The following is a 23,331-nucleotide window of genomic DNA, read 5'->3' on the forward strand; positions in this document are numbered from 1 at the left end:
AGAGCGAGGGTAACCTAACCTAACCTAACCTTTTATTCTTAGACCTAGTCTAACCTAACCTAACCTCACAAATATAGCTCTTAGTATGGCTTTTCAGTGTGTTTTCCAACGAAAATATTTAAAATACGATGTAAATATGTACTAGATACTAAAGTTCCGTTTTTTTTATAGTTTATATATATATATATATATTGATTGTGGGGGAGGGGGTGTGGGGGATTTCAAGAGCGAGGGTAGCCTAACCTATCCTAACCAGTTATTCCTAATATAGCTCTTAATAAGGCTTTTCAGTGTGTTTTCCAACGAAAGTATTTATAATACGATGAAAATACGTACTAGCTACTAAAGTTCCGTTTTTTTATAGTTTCGGCAAGCAGGTTTTCCAACGAAAATATTTAAATACGATGAAAATTCGTTCCTAGAAATTTTTGAGTTTGGGGGAAGGGGAGATTTTAAAATCCTCAGGAAAATTTGAGTTTGGGGGAAGAGGGTGGTGGGGATTTCGAGAGCGAGGGTTGAGGCGGGTGGCAGCCCCACTCCAATAGACTTTTCTGTCTAGTCTTGCATATCAAAGTTAAAAACCATAGTTTTCACGCCCCCCTCGCGTCATTTAAGTTGTAATAGCTCTTATTTTGGACTATATTTCAATATATCTTTTATCAATTTTTCTTCTGTTTTCTTTCTGATTACACAAGAAGTGTGAAATCACCGAGTTGATCAATCTTTGATAGTTTTACAGAAATTCTCACTTCCCATTGATGCACTCCTATGTCCAAAACAAAATCGAACGTAACAATTAATTAATCTGCATTGAAGATGTCTCGTTTGACATAATTAGTCTATGCAATGTAAGAAGTATTGTTTTGAAACCATTCTCCGCGAGTGAAAAGTGTCAATTCTAGTGAGTGTTAATTGATATATAGAAAGGTAATTATTGTTCTAAATCAACAGTTTGCACGATTTCATAAATAAATAACCGTTAGGTAAGTATATTTAAGAGCTTTGAATAGCTTTAAGAGTCAGTATATGTTGAAATAGAGGACAAGATAGAAAATTATGGAAGGTTCTTCAAATGCATATCCGGCAATGTTTGATGTGAGTCCAATAATATGTCTTTTCAGTGTGTTTTCCAACGAAAATAAGCAAAATATGATGAAAATGCATACCCAAGGTTCTAGCAAAAATTTTAAAATTTGGTAAATTGTCAAATGTTGTCTAAATGTAATTTTTTCCTTAAATTGAAACCTCTTAGTTTAACTCAGGTATTGAAGCTTTGGTAGATATAATGGTTCGAAAATAAACTATTCCCGTAATACAGAAAATTTAAGTTTGAATAATTATTCGCTATTATTTCATCATATCTTTGGTTTAGTCTGGTAGCTCTTTACTTTTACGCGAAATGTGTCCTCTTGTGGGAAAAAGTTTTTTATGACTAATAAGTTTATTGCTAAACATAAGTTTACGTTTGAACAATTATTCGTTATTATTTCATCATATCTTTGATTTAGTAGATCTTTACTTTTATTTGAATTGTTTAATATTTTGTGAAATTTTATCATGGCTTGAATCTGTTGTATATATAATGTTTAGAAAATAAACTATTCACGTAATACAGAAAATTTAAGTTTGAACAATTATTCGCTATTATTTCATCATATCTTTGGTTTAGTCTGCTAGCTCTTTACTTTTACGCGAAAAGTGTCCTCTTGTGGGAAAAAGTTTTTTATCACTACAATAAGTTTATTACTAAACATAAGTTTACGTTTGAACAATTATTCGTTATTATTTCATCATATCTTTGGTTTACTAGCTCTTTACTTTTAGTTGAAAAGTGACCTCTTGTGGGAAAGAGTTTTTCAGATATTGAAGCTTTGGTAGATATAATGGTTCGAAATAAACTATTCCCGTAATACAGAAAATTTAAGTTTGAACAATTATTCGCTATTATTTCATCCTATCTTTGGTTTTGTCTGCTAGCTCTTTACTTTTACGCGAAAAGTGTCCTCTTGCGGGAAAAAGTTTTTTATCACTCTAATAAGTTTATTGCTAAACATAAGTTTACGTTTGAACAATTATTCGCTATTATTTCATCATATCTTTGGTTTAGTCTGGTAGCTCTTTACTTTTAGTTGAAAAGTGTCCTCTTGTGGGAAAGAGTTTTTCAGGTATTGAAGCTTTGGTAGATATAAAGGTTCGAAAATAAACTATTCCCGTAATACAGAAAATTTAAGTTTGAACAATTATTCGCTATTATTTCATCATATATTTGGTTTAGTCTGCTAGCTCTTTACTTTTACGCGAAAAGTGTCCTCTTGTGGGAAAAAGTTTTTTATCACTCTAATAAGTTTATTGCTAAACATAAGTTTACGTTTGAACAATTATTCGTTATTATTTCATTATATCTTTGATTTAGTAGCTCTTTACTTTTAGTTGAAAAGTGTCCTCTTGTGGGAAAGAGTTTTTCAGGTATTGAAGCTTTGGTAGATATAATTATTCGAAAATAAACTATTCCCGTAATACATAAAATTTAAGTTTGAACAATTAATCGATGTTATTTAATCATATCTGTTGTTTTGTATTCTAGCTCTTTACTTTTACGCTAAAAGTGTCCTCGTGTGTGTAATTTTTTTTTAACACTCTAAGAATTTTATGTTTTAAAAATTATTATTTCTTATATCAAAATGACTGTTATTTATTAGATGTTTACTGTTAGTTGAAGTGTCATCTTGGGGGAAAGAGTTTTTGTCACTTTAACTAGTATGGCATTGGACATAAGTTTAAGTTTGAACAATTATTTAACTTTATTTCTGCTCATCTTTGATTTAATGTAGTAGCTCTTTACTTTTCTTTGAAGAACTTATTTTGTGGAAAGTTTTTTAATTAATAAAACATTTCGTGGTAACGAAGTGTATTATTTCATCATATCATTGATTTAGTAGCTCTTTACTTTTAGTTGAAAAGTGTCCTCTTGTGGGAAAGAGTTTTTGTCACTTTAACTAGTATGGCATTGGACATAAGTTTACGTTTGAACAATTATTTAACTTTATTTCTGCTCATCTTTGATTTAATGTAGTAGCTCTTTACTTTTCTTTGAAAACTTATTTTGTGGAAAGTTTTTAATTAATAAAACATTTCGTGGTAACGAAGTGTAAGTAAGGAGCGAGCCAGCTCAATAGTATCTGAAACTCTAGAAAACGGAATTTTGATAGCAATAGATACATCAATGAATCAGCTTTAAATTCTGATTTCAAATATATAAGTTTCATCAAGTTTAGTCTGCGTGTTTATTTGATAGTTTTTTCTCACGAGATAACATATCAAGCTAATGGGGACAAATTGTAAGAGGCATAACGTATAATGTACTCAAGTAAAGCGAGATTTTCTACCATTTTGTGGTGTAAAACAGCACTTCAACCTAAGGAAGGTCTAAGTGTTGTAGAAATAAAATTCTTAGATAGTAATCGACTTGAAATTATCGAAAACTATGTATTGAGTTTCTGAGTTTTTGAATTTCTCAGACCACAATGGTGCATCGTGGTGCACTTGGTCTTAAATATTTATGTAGTCGGTACAGAATTAACTGTTAATAGAATTTTTATTTATAAGCTTTGTTTAACTAATCTGATTCATTTAAATCTTTAAATGTACTCCTATTAAAAACAACTCACTACAGCACCTAGTCGACCAAGAAGGACACAGCTGTGCATGCTTCCCTCACCATAGAGGATGAGCGGTCTATACTCACCTTTTTAGGAGTGATTAATTAGAAGTATGTTTACAGAAAATTTACGTTTAAGCAATTATTCAACTTTATTTCTGCTCTCTTTGATTTAATGTCGTAGCTCTTTACTTTTCATTGAAAAACATAGTTCTTGGAAAGTTTTTTTTACTGGTTTTATCACAGACATTAAATCTCATACAGGATTCTATCAATGACATTAAATCTCGCTCCGTATGTAAAAAATAATAAAAAAAAAACCCACATCTGGCTAATTGATGAATTTTAGACATACAAAATTATAGATAAAATGAAAAATAATAAGTAACCCTGTTTATTACATTTATAGAACACCCATCAGTATATTCATGAAGACTATACCTTTCCACAGAGCTTTTGACCATAGTGTTCTCGACCGTTTTAGGATGTATGGACCGAGTGGGAGCTCACAGAAAGTGAGGAGCTTCTTTTGTGTAAATCTGAGATTGTTAGTTCAGATAATGATAACGACGTGGTAGAAGTTCATTATACATCATCTGGACTATCGTATACATCAGATGAGTTGGTGAGGAGGGGACCCACCGGGGGAAGTGGTTTTCTTTAGTATTGTTTGTGAATGATTAAAAGATGATGAGTGACAGAAAACATCTTGAAACTAAACAAAACTTTAAATTTGGTAAATTGTCAAATGTTGTCAAAATGTAATTTTTTCCTGAAATTGAAACCTCTTAGTTTAACTCAAGTATTGAACCTTTGGTAGATATAATGGTTCGAAAATAAACTATTCCCGTAATACAGAAAATTTAAGTTTGAACAATTATTCGTTATTATTCCATCATATCTTTGATTTAGTAGCTCTTTACTTTTAGTTGAAAAGTGTCCTCTTGTGGGAAAAAGTTTTTGTCACTTTAACTAGTATGGCATTGGACATAAGTTTACGTTTGAACAATTATTTAACTTTATTTCTGCTCATCATTGATTTAATGTAGTAGCTCTTTACTTTTCTTTGAAAAACTTATTTTGAGGAAAGTTTTTTAATTAAAAAACATTTCGTGGTAACGAAGTGTAAGTAAGGAGCGAGCCAGCTCAATGATATCCGAAACTCTAGAAAACGGAATTTCGATAGCAATAGATACATCAAAGAATCAGCTTTAAATGCTGATTTCAAATATATTAGTTTCATCAAGTTTAGTCTGCGTGTTTATTTGATAGTTTTTTCTCACGAGATAACATATCAAGCTAATGGGGACAAATTTTAAGAGGCATAACGTATAATGTACTCAAGTAAAGTGGGATTTTCTATCATTTTGTGGTGTAAAACAGCACTTCAACCTAAGGAAGGTCTAAGTGTTGTAGAAATAAAATTCTTAGATAGTAATCGACTTGAAATTATCGAAAACTATGTATTGAGTTTCTGAGTTTTTGAATTTCTCAGACCACAATAGTGCATCGTGGTGCACTTGGTCTTAAATATTTATGTAGTCGGTACAGAATTAACTGTTAATAGAATTTTTATTTATAAGCTTTGTTTAACTAATCTGATTCATTTAAATCTTTAAAAATAATGTACTCAACTCACTACAACATTAAAAACAACTCACTACAGCACCTAGTCGAGCGAGAAGGACTCAGCTGTGCATGCTTCCCTCACCATAGAGGATGAGCGGTCTATACTTACCTTTTTAGGAGTGATTAATTAGAAGTATGTTTACAGAAAATTTACGTTTAAGCAATTATTCAACTTTATTTCTGCTCTCTTTGATTTAATGTCATAGCTCTTTACTTTTCATTGAAAAAAATAGTTCTTGGAGAGGTTTTTTTCCTGGTTTTATCACAGACATTAAATCTCATACAGGCTTCTATCAATGACATTAAATCTCGCTCCGTATGTAAAAAATAATATAAAAAAAAACCCACATCTGGCTAATTGATGAATTTTAGACATACAAAATTATAGATAAAATGAAAATAATAAGTAACCCTGTTTATTACATTTATAGAACACCCCTCAGTATATTCATGAAGACTATACCTTTCCACAGAGCTTTTGACCATAGTGTTCTCGACCTTTTTAGGATGTATGGACCGAGTGGGAGCTCACAGAAAGTGAGGAGGAGAATCTTCTAGCTACATGTGCAGAGAACGAGAGCATCGAGATTACACCCGAGGAGGAGGAAGAACTTCTATGTACATGTAGAGCCTTCGAAGGTACCGATGATGATATAATGGAAGTTCATTATACTGAAGATGGACTTTCATATACGTCAGAAGATCTGGTACGGCGGGGGCCTTCAGGTCGTCTTTACATAGAAGACGATGAGCGGTTGGCCCCTAGTTTGCCTACAATGAGAGTACGCGACGGTTTATTTGAGGACATGCCCCCATTAATCGATATAATGGTCAATGATGAAGAAGATGAGGTTCAATTACTTGAACCAGAGGTTGAGTGTATACCACCTCCTCTAGTGAATATAGTGTTAGTAGAAAATAATGCTGATGATGATGATGTTCAAGTAATTGAGCCTGACATCATATATTTAAAGAGTATTATAAATATTGATTTAATGAATAAATAAAGGATTAGAATAATGATTTTATTTAAATAGCATGGACAAAAAATTAAATATTGATTTCTTAAGAAAAAAATTACACAGCTAACTTCTACGAATTTTTTTTATCTTTGATAGAAAACTTGGCTGTGGACTGAGAACACTCTAAGGGATGATCTAATCAATCTGAACTATTCATGTACAGAAATCTCTGCTGGTATTCTTACTCTATGCATATCGAGTATGAGAAAATTAAAATAGCAGAAACAAATTTATTGTATGATTATGGTATAAAACTTATCAAGCATATCAAAATGGGATTTATCGTAAAATGGTATATGAGAACACTTCCACCATGGTTTCCGTTGTTTAAAATCCTTTTCGTGGAATGACCTCTTATGTTGTCTCTTGAAGGGCCACTTTTTCTCTTCTCTTGGAGCATAATCATCATAATAATCCGAGTTATATCTTGCACTATACACATTTTTCTTTGGGTTTTCACTTCTGTCTTTTACGTTATAGAAAAAGCCCTCTTTTACCAGTCTCTTCTTTTGATCTTCCTTTTCTATCATATCAATCCTTCTTTTATCTGAGCTTACTTGCAATCGGTCTAAATTTCTCTCCATGTCACATATAATTTTTTCTTCTCGTTTCCTCCTGATTCTTCTCATCTGTCTCTGCCTCTATGCTGTCTAAACATTCAGTAGGTTCATGTGAATACTCAAAATCATGAAAATGTCCTTTACAAATAGAACAGTTGCAATAAAAGGATATTTCTAACTCAACTTGGTCACTCATGTTATTACTCTGCTAACTAAAAACTTAGTGAATTCTATTCACCCACTAATAAAACTATATCAAAAAACCCGTTCCTTATATTCACTTTGCCGCTAATATGTAAGCAGGCTTCTGATTGGCTGAGAAGGAGGATGTATCTGACTCACTGATTGACTGAGAAGGAAACATGTGATCTAACGGTTTCCTGGAAAATCGTAACATTGGCGAGAGCAACAACAACAAATACTATTTCTGGATCATCAATAAAACAGACATGAAAAACATCAAATAAATCGAACAACACACATAACCATCCATGAAAACAGACATAAATGTGAGAAAGTTCCTGTTTTTATAATTCTCACTGACAAAAACCATAAAACATCCATAATTTGATGTTGACATCCGAGAAAAACATCAAATAAATCGAACAACACACATAACCATCCATGAAAACAACCATAAATGTGACAAAATTCATGGTTTTTCAAGTGAGAAAATTCCTGTTTTTTCATTCTCACTGACAAAAACCATAAACCACGTGGTTCTCGTGCCAATATATGGTGTTAAAAAAAATTGTAGGTGGCAGCAGGGGTGAGCAATGGGGGCTTTAGGGTCACCTCTACTAACATCTAGCAAACCTTCATCCGCTTTTCGGAGCGTCCATGCTTCAGAGCCATATTTGACCACTGTCATCACTGTAGCTTCTAATATTCTACCATGCATACAAATCAGGTTTAATGTTTGAATATTATTTTTGAGGGATCTATGTCTGCTTCAAACATAATTACGATATTCTTTTTCATTAGTTGTTTGACATAATTATACCAAACTTTTTCTTTTCTTTTTTTAATGTGCAAAGAATTGAAAGTAAGCTAGACTTAGGTTATTTTATCCCAATCTCCCTCTTTTTTGGGACGCCATCTGATCTCATGCCCTTCTAATAGATTTAGAGTAAGGAAGAAGCTATTTCCAAAGCTTCTATATTGAAAATAGAATTAATTGAAATTTTTCTGAAATCACGGTTCTATAAAGAAGACATTTTTGAAAATGGCCTAATCCTCCAACGAGTGATAATACTAATGTTTTTTTGAGAGGTCAATTGTGAATCACTACCATTTTTCAAGAAATTTCGCAATCATACTTTATTGATTTTTTGTTCTTTGTAGCCGGAGGTTTAATCAAACTGAAAGTTATAGTAAAGAGCATGGGAAACTTATAAAAGTAGAAACTGGATCTAGAAAAGTTTTCAATGCCAACTAGCGTTTGGCAAGCTTAGTTAATCCAAAACCCCGCGTATAATTTTCTTTCCAGGTAAATTTAAAATGCAGGGGAGGTATAACAGAATCCTGCCCGCAGTAGACCTGCCGAATTAATGTTAACTAGCCTCCCTGAACTTCCAAGTATTTCCTAAGTTAACCTAGACCTACTTTGTGCAAACTGAATTTTGACCTAAAATAATTCTTGAAAATAAAACACGCAACTAACCAATACTTGCAGAGAAATTTCAGCCTCAATTCAATTATCTTGTTGATAATCATATCAAATATCCAGCTTTTTTTTAACACTTGCCTTTTATAGTGAAGTCACCAGAGCGCCCGGTGACAATGTCAATTTTTACCCCCCCCCCCCTCCCTCATCACTGCCACAATATAATTAAACAAAAAAGACAAAACACGTCCCCTCAGAGGCTTAGCCTGGAGACAGCTGTCCCTTAGCTACATCCCTGATTTTTTTTTAGTTTTATATTTCTAGTTTTACGGTTCCAACAGACTGTCAACAACATTTTATCATTATTGGGAACGCAATTAAAGCCACGCACCTTTGTTACACAAACCAATCAATGCGTTATTTTCAGTTCTTTTCAGTATTTGACGTAAATTCAGTCATATTAGTATATACCATCTTTTGAATTTGCGCACGCCCCCGTACCAAACAGGTTCTTCTAGTATGTAAACAGGTCATCACACTCTTTCAATGAATATACTTGTTTTTTTTTATTATGACATTTTTTTTTTTTGTGTCATTCTATTATATAAAGTTCGGGGTTTGTAAAAGATAATAAATTTATTATTAATTTTTATAAAAAAAACTTGTCATGATACAATGTAATTAATTTAAAAAAAAAAAACCCCGATATAATTGTTATGCTATAAGACTGGTTTCGCTTCATGGGATAATTAATAGAAGGAATAATTTTTATGAAAAGGGTAATTACTTCTTTAGTTTACGAGATTTGCGAATTTTTTTGCGAAAAGATATTTGCGTAGACGCTTACAAGGGACATTGCTAGAAAGTATTCAATAGCATAATTGAAAAGTAACGATAGAATGACATTGTGACTTGACCTAGCTTTACCTCGCCTATGTGGTCTTTATAATACGTAAGTAACGTTTGAAAAATATTGTAAATTTAAAAAGAATTGGCTTAAATGTGTTCGGCGGGGGGCGGGTAGCATCGCGGGGTGAGGGGCACGAGGGTTCAGTTAAAGGGGAGACAGTGGCATGGCGGGGTTCGGTTATACCCGGGTCCAGTTACAAGGGGGGGGCAGGGGCATGAGGGGTATCCCTTTTTTTTTCGTAAATCGGGCTCCCTGTTTTCAAAATCGCTTTTTCTTATGAGGCTTGGAGCATTTGGTGACTAGATATACGGGGTTTCAGTTATACAGGGGTTCAGTTACATGGGATTGGTGGTTGTTATAATACACAAGTTCTATTTGAACAGTGTTGTGAGATCCCCTACCACACCCCCAAAGGACTCCGATTCACCCATCCCATGTATTAGCGAAGTTACTCTGTGGTCTTTATAATACACAAGCTTTAGTTTACGAGATTTGGGGACTTGAGTTGCACGAGAGTTCAGTTACATACGGATTCACTTACACGGGGGTTTAGTTAAATCTTCGTCTGAAAAATAGGAGTTCACACTTAAAAAATTTCTATTAAGAGCTATTTTTATGGAAATGGTTCATTTTTGAACCAAAACTATGCTTTTCTGACTGAAGATACACATTTGAATCAGAAAAGGTGAAAATGTACACATCTAAAACATAAAAGTGTGTTTTGACTATATTTTCTATAATTTAGTCTGAAAAATAGGACTTCACACTTAAAAAGTTCTATTATGAGCTTTTTTATGGAAATGGTTCATTTTTTTGAACCGAAACTATGCTTTTGTGACTGAAGATATACATTATAATCAGAGAAATTGTTTTTTAAAAATATGCTAAAAGATGATTCCCGTGAAGCTATTGTAGTTTTCTATAAAAAATAAATGATTTTTTCAAAATCAAAGAAAATGGCCCCCATCTTTAGCAAATATAGCCTTAGCTAGTTAAAAATGTTCATAAATTCTTGATTTTCAATCTAACTTAACTTGTAGGAATAGGACTTCATTCAAACAAGTAAATCGGCTTTATTTAAAATATATTAATTGCACAAAAAAGACTATTATTTTTCATTGTTTTTCCTTCCAGGTGCTAAGGTCTCCATCTCGCTTTCAGTTAGTTTTTTTCTAAGTATACGATAGTAACGATTATGCCATCTCCATACTTCATAGTAGCCATCATGAGTTATATAATGATCATCATCCAATTTAGGCTCCCGATCTAAAAAACAAAAACAATTCAAAATAGAACTAGATCTTAACTAACAATTGTTAGTGGTAGTGTTACAATTGTTACCATGTAGAACTACAGAATGATTTAAAACTGTATTAAAAGTTCAGAAACACATCTATACTATTTGCTAACAAACAGGGGTTCAGTTACATGGGGTCGGTGGTCGTTATAATACAAAAGTTCTATTTGAATTGTGTTGTGAGATCCCCTACCCCACCCCCAAAGGACGCCGACTCCCCCCCCCCCCCATCCCAGCCCATGTATTAGCGAAGTTACTCTGCGGTCGTTATAATACACAAGCTTTAGTTTACGAGATTTGGGGGCTTGAGTTGCACGAGAGTTCAGTTACATACAGATTCAGTTACACGGGGGGTTTAGTTAAATTTTCGTCTGAAAAATAGGAGTTCACACTTAAAAAAGTTCTATTAAGAGTTATTTTTATGGAAATGGTTCATTTTTGAACCAAAACTATACTTTTCTGACTGAACATACACATTTGAATCAGAAAAGGTGAAAATGTACACATCTAAAACAGAAAAGTGTGTTTTGACTATATTTTCTATAATTTAGTCTGAAAAATAGGACTTCACACTTAAAAAGTCCTATTAAGAGCTTTTTTTTTTTTTTTTTTTTTTTTTTTTTTTTTTTATGGAAATGGTTCATTTTTGAACCGAAACTATGCTTTTGTGACTGAAGATATACATTATAATCAGAGAAATTGTTTAAAAATACGCTAAAAGATGATTCCCGTGAAGCTATTGTAGTTTTCTATAAAAAATAAATTATTTTTCAAAATCAAATAAACGAGTGTTTAGTTAAATTTTCGTCTGAAAAAATAGTAGTTCACGATTAAAAAAGTTCTATTAAGAGCTATTTTTATGGAAATGATTCATTTTTGAACTAAAACTATGCTTTTCTGACTGAACATACACATTTGAATCAGAAAAGGTGAAAATGTACACATCTAAAACAGAAAAGTGTGTTTTGACTATATTTTCTATAATTTAGTCTGAAAAATAGGACTTCACACTTAAAAAGTTCTATTAAGAGCTTTTTTTTCCGCTTTTATTTCAGCCAATTGTGTTTAACAAAAAAAAAATAATGGAATTATTTACTGATCTTCAGTTGTTGTGATTTTAAAAGTTCTGCTTTTGTTTCAGCCAATCGTGTATCCTCCCAAAAAAATACTTTTCAGACAATCAACTTCAGACTAACAAGAATTTTTTTTTTTAAATGAAGTGGAAAATTTTGATATTATTTTGTGAAAATATAATTGATCAATAACTTATTTCATTTTCATTAAGAAAATTCAGAATCAAAGTTGAACTTTTCTTCTTCCAGGAAAATATTTGGAACAGAACTGTAAATTTTTTCATCTCTTTGAGAAAAATCTTAATTGAAGTGGAAAATTTTATATTATTTTAGGAAAATAGAATTGATCAATAACTTATTTCATTTTCATTGAGAAAATTCAGAATCGAAGTTGAACTTTTTTAGTCTTCGCGATTTTTGTACTAACCATGAGTTTTGTAACAGCAAGCGAGCAAGCTATTAATTGGTTTTTAGAGTTTTTCGGTTACTATTGAGCCGTGTCGATCCTTACTTACAGTTCGTTACCACGAACACAATAAATTGTTTCAGCCAATCGTGTATCTCCCCCGAAAAAATACTTTTCAGACAATTAACTTCAGACTAACTTTTTTTTTTAACTGAAGTGGAAAATTTTGATATTATTTTGGGAAAATAGAATTGATCAATAACTTATTTCATTTTCATTAAGAAAATTCAGATTCAAAGTTGAACTTTTCTTCTTCCAGGAAAATATTTGGAACAGAACTTTAAATTTTTTCATCTCTTTGAGAAAAATCTGAATTGAAGTGGAAAATTTTATATTATTTTAGGAAAATAGAATTGATCGATAGCTTATTTCATTTTCATTGAGAAAATTCAGAATCGAAGTTGAACTTTTTTAGTCTTCACGATTTTTGTATTAACCAGGAGTTTTGTAACAGCAAGCGAGCAAGCTATTAATTGGTTTTTAGAGTTTTTCGGTTACTATTGAGCCGTGTCGATCCTTACTTACAGTTCATTACCACGAACACAATAAATTGTTTCAGCCAATCGTGTATCTCCCCCGAAAAAATACTTTTCAGACACTCAACGTCAGACTCCCCATATTTACTTTTTAACTGAATTTAAAAATTTTTAATTTATTTTGGTAAAATATACTTTATCAATAACTTATTTCATTTTCATTCAGAAAATTCAGAATCGAAGTTGAACTTTTATTCTTCTGGGCCAATATTTTGACCAGACCTTTAAATTTTTCATCTCTTTGAGAAAAATTTGAGTTTAAACTATTGAAGTTTCTATAAATTTAAGTTAAAAAAAGCTGCTCACCAAGTTTAGCGAAATAAAAACGTCTATTTGCAGCATTCCCCTTCATCTTCCAAATTGTAAGAAGGAACTGAATGTATATCATCCCATTCTTAAGGTATTTTATACCTTATATCTTGGAAATTAAGTCTCTCTTCTTATCAGACGCAAACGCTTAATACCCACAAGCATATGCGGATCAAATTTCATCTTAAAGTGCCAACGTATCTGATAGAATAATTTAAGTCTTATGATCAATTTCATAAAACCTATAATTTTCACCTTTTTCTCCATTAAGCATCAATTACTTCAAGAAATTAATTCCACATTTTTGCAGATAGGAGCTTGAAACTTCCGAAGTAGGGTTATTGGTTTTTAGAGTTTCGGTAACTATTGAGTAGTGTCGCTCCTTACTTACAGTTCGTTAGCACAAACACAAAAAATGTTATCACTCTTAACATTTAAATCTTGGCAAATCCAAAACACCTGTGCAGTGATTTTTGCAAGTGCGTGTAGGTGTTAAATTCCAATTAATAGGCACGTAACGTATCTAAAACAGAAAAGTGTGTTTTGACTATATTTTATATAATTTAGTCTGAAAAATAGGACTTCACACTTAAAAAGTTATATTAAGAGCTTTTTTTTTTCCGCTTTTATTTCAGCCAAGTGTGTTTTTGATATTATTTTGGGAAAATAGAATTGATAAATAACTTATTTCATTTTCATTAAGAAAATTCAGAATCAAAGTTGAACATTTATTCTTCCAGGAAAATATTTGGAACAGAACTTTAAATTTTTTCATCTCTTTGAGAAAAATCTGAATTGAAGTGGAAAATTTTATATTATTTTAGGAAAATAGAATTGATCAATAACTTATTTCATTTTCATTGAGAAAATTCAGAATCGAAGTTGAACTTTTTTAGTCTTCGCGATTTTTGTATTAACCATGAGTTTTGTAACAGCAAGCGAGCAAGCTATTAATTGGTTTTTAGAGTTTTTCGGTTACTATTGAGCCGTGTCGATCCTTACTCACAGTTCGTTACCACGAACACAATAAATTGTTTCAGCCAATCGTGTATCTCCCCCGAAAAAATACTTTTCAGACAATCAACTTCAGACTAACTTTTTTTTAACTGAAGTGGAAAATTTTGATATTATTTTGGGAAAATAGAATTGATCAATAACTTATTTCATTTTCATTAAGAAAATTCAGAATCAAAGTTGAACTTTTCTTCTTCCAGGAAAATATTTGGAACAGAACTTTAAATTTTTTCATCTCTTTGAGAAAAAATCTGAATTGAAGTGGAAAATTTTATATTATTTTTGGAAAATAGAATTGATCAATAACTTATTTCATTTTCATTGAGAAAATTCAGAATCGAAGTTGAACTTTTTAGTCTTCGCGATTTTTGTATTAACCAGGAGTTTTCTAACAGCAAGCGAGCAAGCTATTAAAGCTGATAGAACATTACCAATTCTAAAATTTGCGCTCGACTTATTTTAATTTCTTCCCGTTTTGAGTCTGACTTGGTTAAACCACTTTGTGCACTACATGTCTCATTTTAGATGACCTGTTTGACTCGTGAATTTAAAAGTTTTTTTGAGAACTTGAGAGGTGATTAGGATTTGAATAATAACTTCAGGAAAGTGTTTGATACTTGCTTACAATAGAACTATTCTAAAGAACAAGGACGGGTTAAGCTTAAAGATATTTATTGCTTAAATGTATTAACAGATAGCAAAAATAACATCAAATAATCTACCAATCGTTAAACTGTCACAAATCCGCATCGATAAATAAATGAAACCCAAAATGAACATACATTTTTTTTTTTTGAAGGGGGAGGGAGGGATTTTTCCGTGGAGATGGATCAATAACTTATTTCATTTTCATTGAGAAAATTCAGAATCGAAGTTGAACTTTTTAGTCTTCGCGATTTTTGTATTAACCAGGAGTTTTCTAACAGCAAGCGAGCAAGCTATTAAAGCTGATAGAACATTACCAATTCTAAAATTCGCGCTCGACTTATGTTAATTTCTGCTCGTTTTGAGTCTGACTCGGTTAAACCACTGTTTGCAATCCATTTCTCCGTTGAGAGGACCTGTTTGACTAGTTGCTTTACAAGTTTTTTGATAACTTGATAGGTGATTAGGATTTGAATAATGACTTCAGGAAAGAGTTTGTTACTTGCTTACAATAGAACTATTCTAAAGAACAAGGATGGGTTAAGCTTAAAGATATTTATTGCTTAAATGTATTAACAGATAGCAAAAATAACATAAAATAATCTACCAATCGTGAAACTGTCACAAATCCGCATCGATAAATAAATCAAACCCAACATGAACATAAATTTTTTTTTTTTGAAGGGGGAGGGAGGGATTTTTCCGTGGAGATGGGGGCCAGATTTACTGGAATTATTTAGAAAACGATAATAAAATAAATTAAAAAAAGTTTTTTCAACTTAAATTAATGATAAAATTTAAAACTTATAAAGAAGAGAATTATTACGTATACGAAGGGTATCCCCCCCCCCCCCTCCAGGGACCACAGGGACCGAAAGCCTACCACGAGTGGGACCCTCCCCCTCCCCCAACCCCGGGGTTGGGGTTAATCTAGGTTCACTTAGACGCGCGCGCCTAAGTGAACCTAGCTTAACCCCAACCCCGGGGTTGGGGGGGGAGGGTCCCACTCGTGGTAGGCTTTCGGTCCCTGTGGTCCCTGGAGGGGGGGGGATCCCCTTCGTATACGTAATAAGATTTATTGTGTTCGTGGTAACGAACTGTAAGTAAGGATTGACACGGCTCAATAGTAACCGAAAAACTCTAAAAACCAATTAATAGCTTGCTCGCTTGCTGTTACAAAACTCATGGTTAATACAAAAATCGCGAAGACTAAAAAAAGTTCAACTTCGATTCTGAATTTTCTCAATGAAAATGAAATAAGTTATTGATCAATTCTATTTTCCTAAAATAATATAAAATTTTCCACTTCAATTCAGATTTTTCTCAAAGAGATGAAAAAATTTAAAGTTCTGTTCCAAATATTTTCCTGGAAGAAGAAAAGTTCAACTTTGATTCTGAATTTTCTTAATTAAAATGAAATAAGTTATTGATCAATTCTATTTTCCCAAAATAATATCAAAAACACAATTGGTTGAAATAAAAGCGGAAAAAAAAAGCTCTTAATAGAAATTTTTAAGTGTGAAGTCCTATTTTTCAGACTAAATTATAGAAAATATAGTCAAAACACACTTTTCTGTTTTAGATACGTTACGTGCCTATTAATTGGAATTTAACACCTAAACGCACTTGCAAAAATCACTGCACAGGTGTTTTGGATTTGCCAAGATTTAAATGTTAAGAGTGATAACTTTTTTTGTGTTTGTGCTAACGAACTGTAAGTAAGGAGCGACACGACTCAATAGTTACCGAAACTCTAAAAACCAATAACCCTACTTCGGAAGTTTCAAGCTCCTATCTGCAACAATGTGGAATTAATTTCTTGAAGTAATTGATGCTTAATGGAGAAAAAGGTGAAAATTATAGGTTTTATGAAATTGATCATAAGACTTAAATTATTCTATCAGATACGTTGGCACTTTAAGATGAAATTTGATTCGCATATGCTTGTGGGTATTAAGCGTTTGAATCTGATAAGAAGAGAGACTTAATTTCCAAGATATAAGGTATAAAATACCTTAAGAATGGGATGATATACATTCAGTTCCTTCTTACAATTTGGAAGATGATGGGGAATGCTGCAAATAGACGTTTTTATTTCGCTAAACTTGGTGAGCAGCTTTTTTTAACTTAAATTTATAGAAACTTCAATAGTTTAAACTCAAATTTTTCTCAAAAGAGATGAAAAAATTTAAAGTTCTGTTCCAAATATTTTCCCGGAAGAAGAAAAGTTCAACTTCGATTCTGAATTTTCTGAATGAAAAATGAAATAAGTTATTGATCAAGTCTATTTTCCCAAAATAATATAAAAATTTTACACTTCAGTTAAAAAAAAATTCTGGTTAGTCTGAAGTTGATTGTCTGAAAAGTGTTTTTTCGGGGGGAGATACACTATTGGCTGAAACAATTTCTTGTGTTCGTGGTAACGAACTGTAAGTAAGGATCGACACGGCTCAATAGTAACCGAAAAACTCTAAAAACCAATTAATAGCTTGCTCGCTTGCTGTTACAAAACTCCTGGTTAATACAAAAATCGTGAAGACTAAAAAGTTCAACTTCGATTCTGAATTTTCTCAATGAAAATGAAATACGTTATTGATCAATTCTATTTTCCTAAAATAATATAAAATTTTCCACTTCAATTCAGATTTTTTCTCAAAGAGATGAAAAAATTTAAAGTTCTGTTCCAAATATTTTCCTGGAAGAAGAAAAGTTCAACTTTGATTCTGAATTTTCTTAATGAAAATGAAATAAGTTATTGATCAATTCTATTTTCCCAAAATAATATCAAAATTTTCCACTTCAGTTACAAAAAAAGTAAGTCTGAAGTTGATTGTCTGAAAAGTATTTTTTCGGGGGAGATACACGATTGGCTGAAACAATTTATTGTGTTCGTGGTAACGAACTGTAAGTAAGGATCGACACGGCTCAATAGTAACCGAAAAACTCTAAAAACCAATTAATAGCTTGCTCGCTTGCTGTTACAAAACTCATGGTTAGTACAAAAATCGCAAAGACTAAAAAAGTTCAACTTCGATTCTGAATTTTCTCAATGAAAATGAAATAAGTTATTGATCAATTCTATTTTCCTAAAATAATATAAAATTTTCCACTTCAATTCAGATTTTTCTCAAAGAGATGAAAAAATTTACAGTTCTGTTCCAAATATTTTCCTGGAAGAATAAAAGTTAAACTTTGATTCTGAATTTTCTTAATGAAAATGAAATAAGTTATTGATCAATTCTATTTTACAAAAATAATATCAAAATTTTCCACTTCAGTTAAAAAAAAAAAATTCTTGTTAGTCTGAAGTTGATTGTCTGAAAAGTATTTTTTGGGGAAGATACACGATTGGCTTAAACAAAAGCTTAACTTTTAAAATCACAACAACTTAAGATCAGTAAATAATTCCATTATTTTTTTTTTGTTAAACACAATTGGCTGAAATAAAAGCGGAAAAAAAAAAGCTCTTAATAGAACTTTTTTAAGTGTGAAGTCCTATTTTTCAGACTAAATTATATAAAATATAGTCAAAACACACTTTTATGTTTTAGATGTGTACATTTTCACCTTTTCTGATTCAAATGTGTATGTTCAGTCAGAAAAGCATAGTTTTAGTTCAAAAATGAATCATTTCCATAAAAATAGCTCTTAATAGAACTTTTTTAATCGTGAAATCCTATTTTTTCAGACGAAAATTTAACTAAACCCTCGTGTCTTTGATTTTGAAAAATCATTTATTTTTTATAGAAAAAACTACAATAGCTTCACGGGAATCATCTTTTAGCGTATTTTTAAACAATTTCTCTGATTATAATGTATATCTTCAGTCACAAAAGCATAGTTTCGGTTCAAAAATGAACCATTTCCATAAAAAAAAAAAAAAAAAAAAAAAAAAAAAAAGCTCTTAATAGGACTTTTTAAGTGTGAAGTCCTATTTTTCAGACTAAATTATAGAAAATATAGTCAAAACACACTTTTCTGTTTTAGATGTGTACATTTTCACCTTTTCTGATTCAAATGTGTATGTTCAGTCAGAAAAGTATAGTTTTGGTTCAAAAATGAACCATTTCCATAAAAATAGCTCTTAATAGAACTTTTTTAAGTGTGAACTCCTATTTTTCAGACGAAAATTTAACTAAACCTCCCGTGTAACTGAATCTGTATGTAACTGAACTCTCGTGCAACTCAAGCCCCCAAATCTCGTAAACTAAAGCTTGTGTTTTATAACGACCGCAGAGTAACTTCGCTAATACATGGGCTGGGATGGGGGGGGGAGTTGGAGTCCTTTGGGGGTGTGGTAGGGGATCTCACAACACGATTCAAATAGAACTTTTGTATTATAACGACCACCGACCCCATGTAACTGAACCCCTGTTTGTTAGCAAATAGTATAGATGTGTTTCTGAACTTTTAATACAGTTTTAAATCATTCTGTAGTTCTACATGGTAACAATTGTAACACTACCACTAACAGTTGTTAGTTAAGATCTAGTTCTATTTTGAATTGTTTTTGTTTTTGTTTTTTAGATCGGGAGCCTAAATTGGATGATGATCATTATATAACTCATGATGGCTACTATGAAGTATGGAGATGGCATAATCGTTACTATCGTATACTTAGAAAAAAAAACTAACTGAAAGCGAGATGGAGACCTTAGCACCTGGAAGGAAAAACAATGAAAAATAATAGTCTTTTTTGTGCAATTAATATATTTTAAATAAAGCCGATTTACTTGTTTGAATGAAGTCCTATTCCTACAAGTTAAGTTAGATTGAAAATCAAGAATTTATGAACATTTTTAACTAGCTAAGGCTATATTTGCTAAAGATGGGGGCAATTTTCTTTGATTTTGAAAATCATTTATTTTTTATAGAAAACTACAATAGCTTCACGTGAATCATCTTTTAGCATATTTTTAAAAAACAATTTCTCTGATTACAATGTATATCTTCAATCACAAAAGCATAGTTTCGGTTCAAAAAAATGAACCATTTCCATAAAAAAGCTCATAATAGAACTTTTTAAGTGTGAAGTCCTATTTTTCAGACTAAATTATAGAAAATATAGTCAAAACACACTTTTCTGATTTAGATGTGTACATTTTCACCTTTTCTGATTCAAATGTGTATCTTCAGTCAGAAAAGTATAGTTTTGGTTCAAAAATGAACCATTTCCATAAAAATAGCTCTTAATAGAACTTTTTTAAGTGTGAACTCCTATTTTTCAGACGAAGATTTAACTAAACCCCCGTGTAAGTGAATCTATATGTAACTGAACTCTCGTGCAACTCAAGTCCCCAAATCTCGTAAACTAAAGCTTGTGTATTATAACGACCACAGAGTAACTTCGCTAATACACGGGATGGGGGAATCGGAGTCCTTTGGGGGTGTGGTAGGGGATCTCACAACACTGTTCAAATAGAACTTGTGTATTATAACAACCACCAAGCCCATGTAACTGAACCCCTGTATAACTGAAACAACGTATATATAGTCATCAAAGGCTCCAAGCCTCAGAAGAAAAAGGTATTTTGAAAACAGGGAGCCCGAGTTACGACAAAAAAAAGGGAGACCCCCGTGCAACTGAACCCCCCTTGTAACTGAACCCGTGTATAACCGAAACCCTCCGTGCAACTGTATCCTCTTTAACTGAACCCTCGTGCACCTCCCCCCTCTATGCAGCCCCCCCCCCGCCGAACACGTTTCAGCCCGTTCTTTTTAAATTGACAATATTTTTCAAACGTTAATTACGTATTATACATACCACATCGGCGAGGTAAAGCTAGGTCAAGTCACAATGTCATTCAATCGTTACTTTTCAATTAAGCTATTGAATACTTTCTAGCAATGTCCCTTGTAAGCGTCTACGCAAATATCTTTTCGCAAAAAATTCGCAAATCTCGTAAACTAAAGAAGTAATTACCCTCTTCATAAACATTAGTCCTTCTATTAATGAACCCATGAAGCGAAACCAGTCTTATAGCATCACAATTATATCGGGTTTTTTTTTTTTTTAAATTAAGTACATTTTAGTATTACAAGTTTTTTTAGAAAAACTACTAATAAAGTTATTATATTGGACAAACCGCGAACTTTATCCAATAGACTGACACACAAAAAATCAATGTCATAATAAAAAAAAAACATGTATATTCCTTGAAAGAGTGTGATGACCTGTTTACCTACTAGAAGAACCTGTTTGGTACGGGGGCCTGCGCAAATTCAAAAGATGGTATATACTCATATTCCTAAGTGACAGCCATAGTCGCTAAGAAATGAAGCTGTTGTCACAACTATTGTAGATTTGAGTCCTACCAACGGCCATCGTAGTTTTTCAAAACCTACCAGTCATAACTAATATGAAACAATGCCTTAGTTTTGTTAAAGAGTAAAATCCGTTGTTATGTAGTATATATGTCACCGTGAATATTCAAAATTGGGTTAATGTCAACATTCACCGGTGAATGTCCGAAATTCCTTTTTCTCTGCTTGGATTCAATTAGTTTTGCGAGTCAAATTTTTCTGTCTTATGCAAGCTATGGTGGTAAAAGTTAAAGTTAAGTTAGATTATGCTAGTTTAGGTTAGGTTAGATTAAGGTTTGGTTACATTTGGTTATAAATATCAGAAATATATTAAAAACCTAAGCTAACCCAACCTAACCAATCCTAACCTGTCCTCATCAAACCTTGCATTAAACTGAAAAAGTTGTTTGGCAACACTGAGTGAATCCAAGGAGAAAAAAGGTATTTTGGACATTCACCAATTTGTGGACATTCACGGTAACATCTATAAAATTACTTCCCAAAAAGATATCTTTTTGCAGTTCCCCTTACAAATTAACAAAACTCTGGCTATAAAAGAGGCCTATTGAAATCTAGCAGGAGAGGTTTCAGGAGTGGGAACCACTGTAGCAAAAGCTAGAGCACAACAGTCTTTTTCAGTAAGGGACTTCGAGAGGGAGCATAACCTATCACTCCTTTATATTCTTTTCATTATAGACTTCAATCATCTGGTAAGCACAACCGTTCCCCCTTGACTGTTGTATCGAGCACTTGATCACTCGAGAGCCGCTTTACTTTTTAAGAAGAGGAACGTCTTTGTATAGTTTTGAGGGAGACCATTCCTAAAGCTTCGTCCCTTTCACCGACATGCCTGGTTTCCTCATTTTCGTCTAACTTAATGTCTTTAAATTGCAATCCACTCATCATTTCTTTTTATATACATTTCTCTTGTTCAATTTTGGATAGCCTTCTTCTGTGTGACCTAAAAGAAGAAATAAAACTCTTTTTCAAGGAAGCCTGGCAGATATTATATTAGATAGCACTGTGATACCATACGAAGAAATACCTCATTTCCCACCATCAACTGTGCCTGGTCATGCAGGGGAACTAGTTATTGGCTTATTAGATGGCATACCAGTCATTGCAATGAAGGGACGACTCCACCTATATGAAGGATATTCCTTATGGCTGGTAATTTGCGTTTATTCCTGGCAGGACCGCTTCTTCTTGGGACTTGTTACTAGATTTGGTGATATATTTTCTGTCTATTAATTGTTATCTTGCAGTAATTTTCTTGTCTTAAAAAAACGTTCCCTGGGTACTTTGAATGGTTCGCAAATCTAGCTTTTACATGCACTCTTTCAGAAGCAGGAAAATTATATTCAACGTCAATAAAAAAAAAAAAAAAAAAAAAAAAAAAAAAAAAAAAAACTTTTTTCCAACCTTTTGAAACTCTACAGGCTAGTTTCAAGGTTTTAGCAAGAACAGTAAAATGAGGGCGTTATTCATTACGCATGCGGTTTAGCGAGGCGATGACCACTTTCAAAAATCATGTACACCAGGTACCGGGTGGCAAACGTGTGCAAATCGCTGCTAAACTGTGCCAAGCTTTCCAGAACGTTATGGCACACTTAATGTTCTGAGAGGCGCACGACCAGGTGGAAAATAAGTGACTCTCGTGGTTTATATTTTTTTTTTTACTAATTTAGTGACTTGCGGTTAATTTATCTAATAATTATTGCTTTGGGCCATCAGCAATCTACAACTTTTTGGCAGGGGAGGGGAAGGATATCCAGTAAGTGTTGACCAAATTATCTGGTTCCTTTTAAGTCACAATCTGACCCTTCCACCCCTTTTTGTTGACCTGATGCACCATAGATTGTTCATTATTCATATTCTTAAATGTACAGCAAATATGTCAAAATAAATCTTGAGCAACACATTATTTTTAGCCCTTAGATTACTAATCATTTATTTCTAGGAGAAAGAATGAAAGAAGCAGCAAAAGAAAGAAAGAACAGATAATTAAAAATTATTTAAAAATGGGGGAGGAGAAACAACATTCCTGAGTGTATAGGCCCATACACTCACACAAGCTCATCACTGCTGTATGTGATCGAAATATCTAGATTTTTTTGCATCTGTTTCTAATTAAAGGACTTGTCCCCATTTGAATTTTCATTTATACTTCAATTTATTACTAAAGTATGTGACGTGACAACATCATTTTGCTTTTTGATTTAGATTCAATATCCTTAAATAGTCAAAATAAAGGTAAAGAAGCTCAAAGGAGTAAATATTGCCAACTAGTACTAAATATTGCC

The 23,331-nt window shown here is 32.4% G+C and overlaps 1 protein-coding gene across 1 annotated transcript in view; it reads left to right on the forward strand.

Moving 5' to 3' along the window:
- Nucleotides 1-23,331, forward strand: part of LOC148938655 (purine nucleoside phosphorylase-like) — a gene marked incomplete at its 5' end in the record, with an annotated part of 183,493 nt that overhangs the window by 124,264 nt on the left and 35,898 nt on the right. The window contains one exon of the mRNA XM_089107634.1: nucleotides 22,020-22,198. Coding sequence (XP_088963760.1) covers nucleotides 22,020-22,198 — 179 coding nt within the window. The remainder of the gene's footprint in view (nucleotides 1-22,019; nucleotides 22,199-23,331) is intronic.

This window comes from Artemia sp. Qi Xiang Cuo, unplaced genomic scaffold, assembly GCF_049724085.1.
Source record: "Artemia sp. Qi Xiang Cuo unplaced genomic scaffold, ASM4972408v1 HiC_scaffold_3051, whole genome shotgun sequence".
Lineage (NCBI taxonomy): Eukaryota > Metazoa > Arthropoda > Branchiopoda > Anostraca > Artemiidae > Artemia > Artemia sp. Qi Xiang Cuo.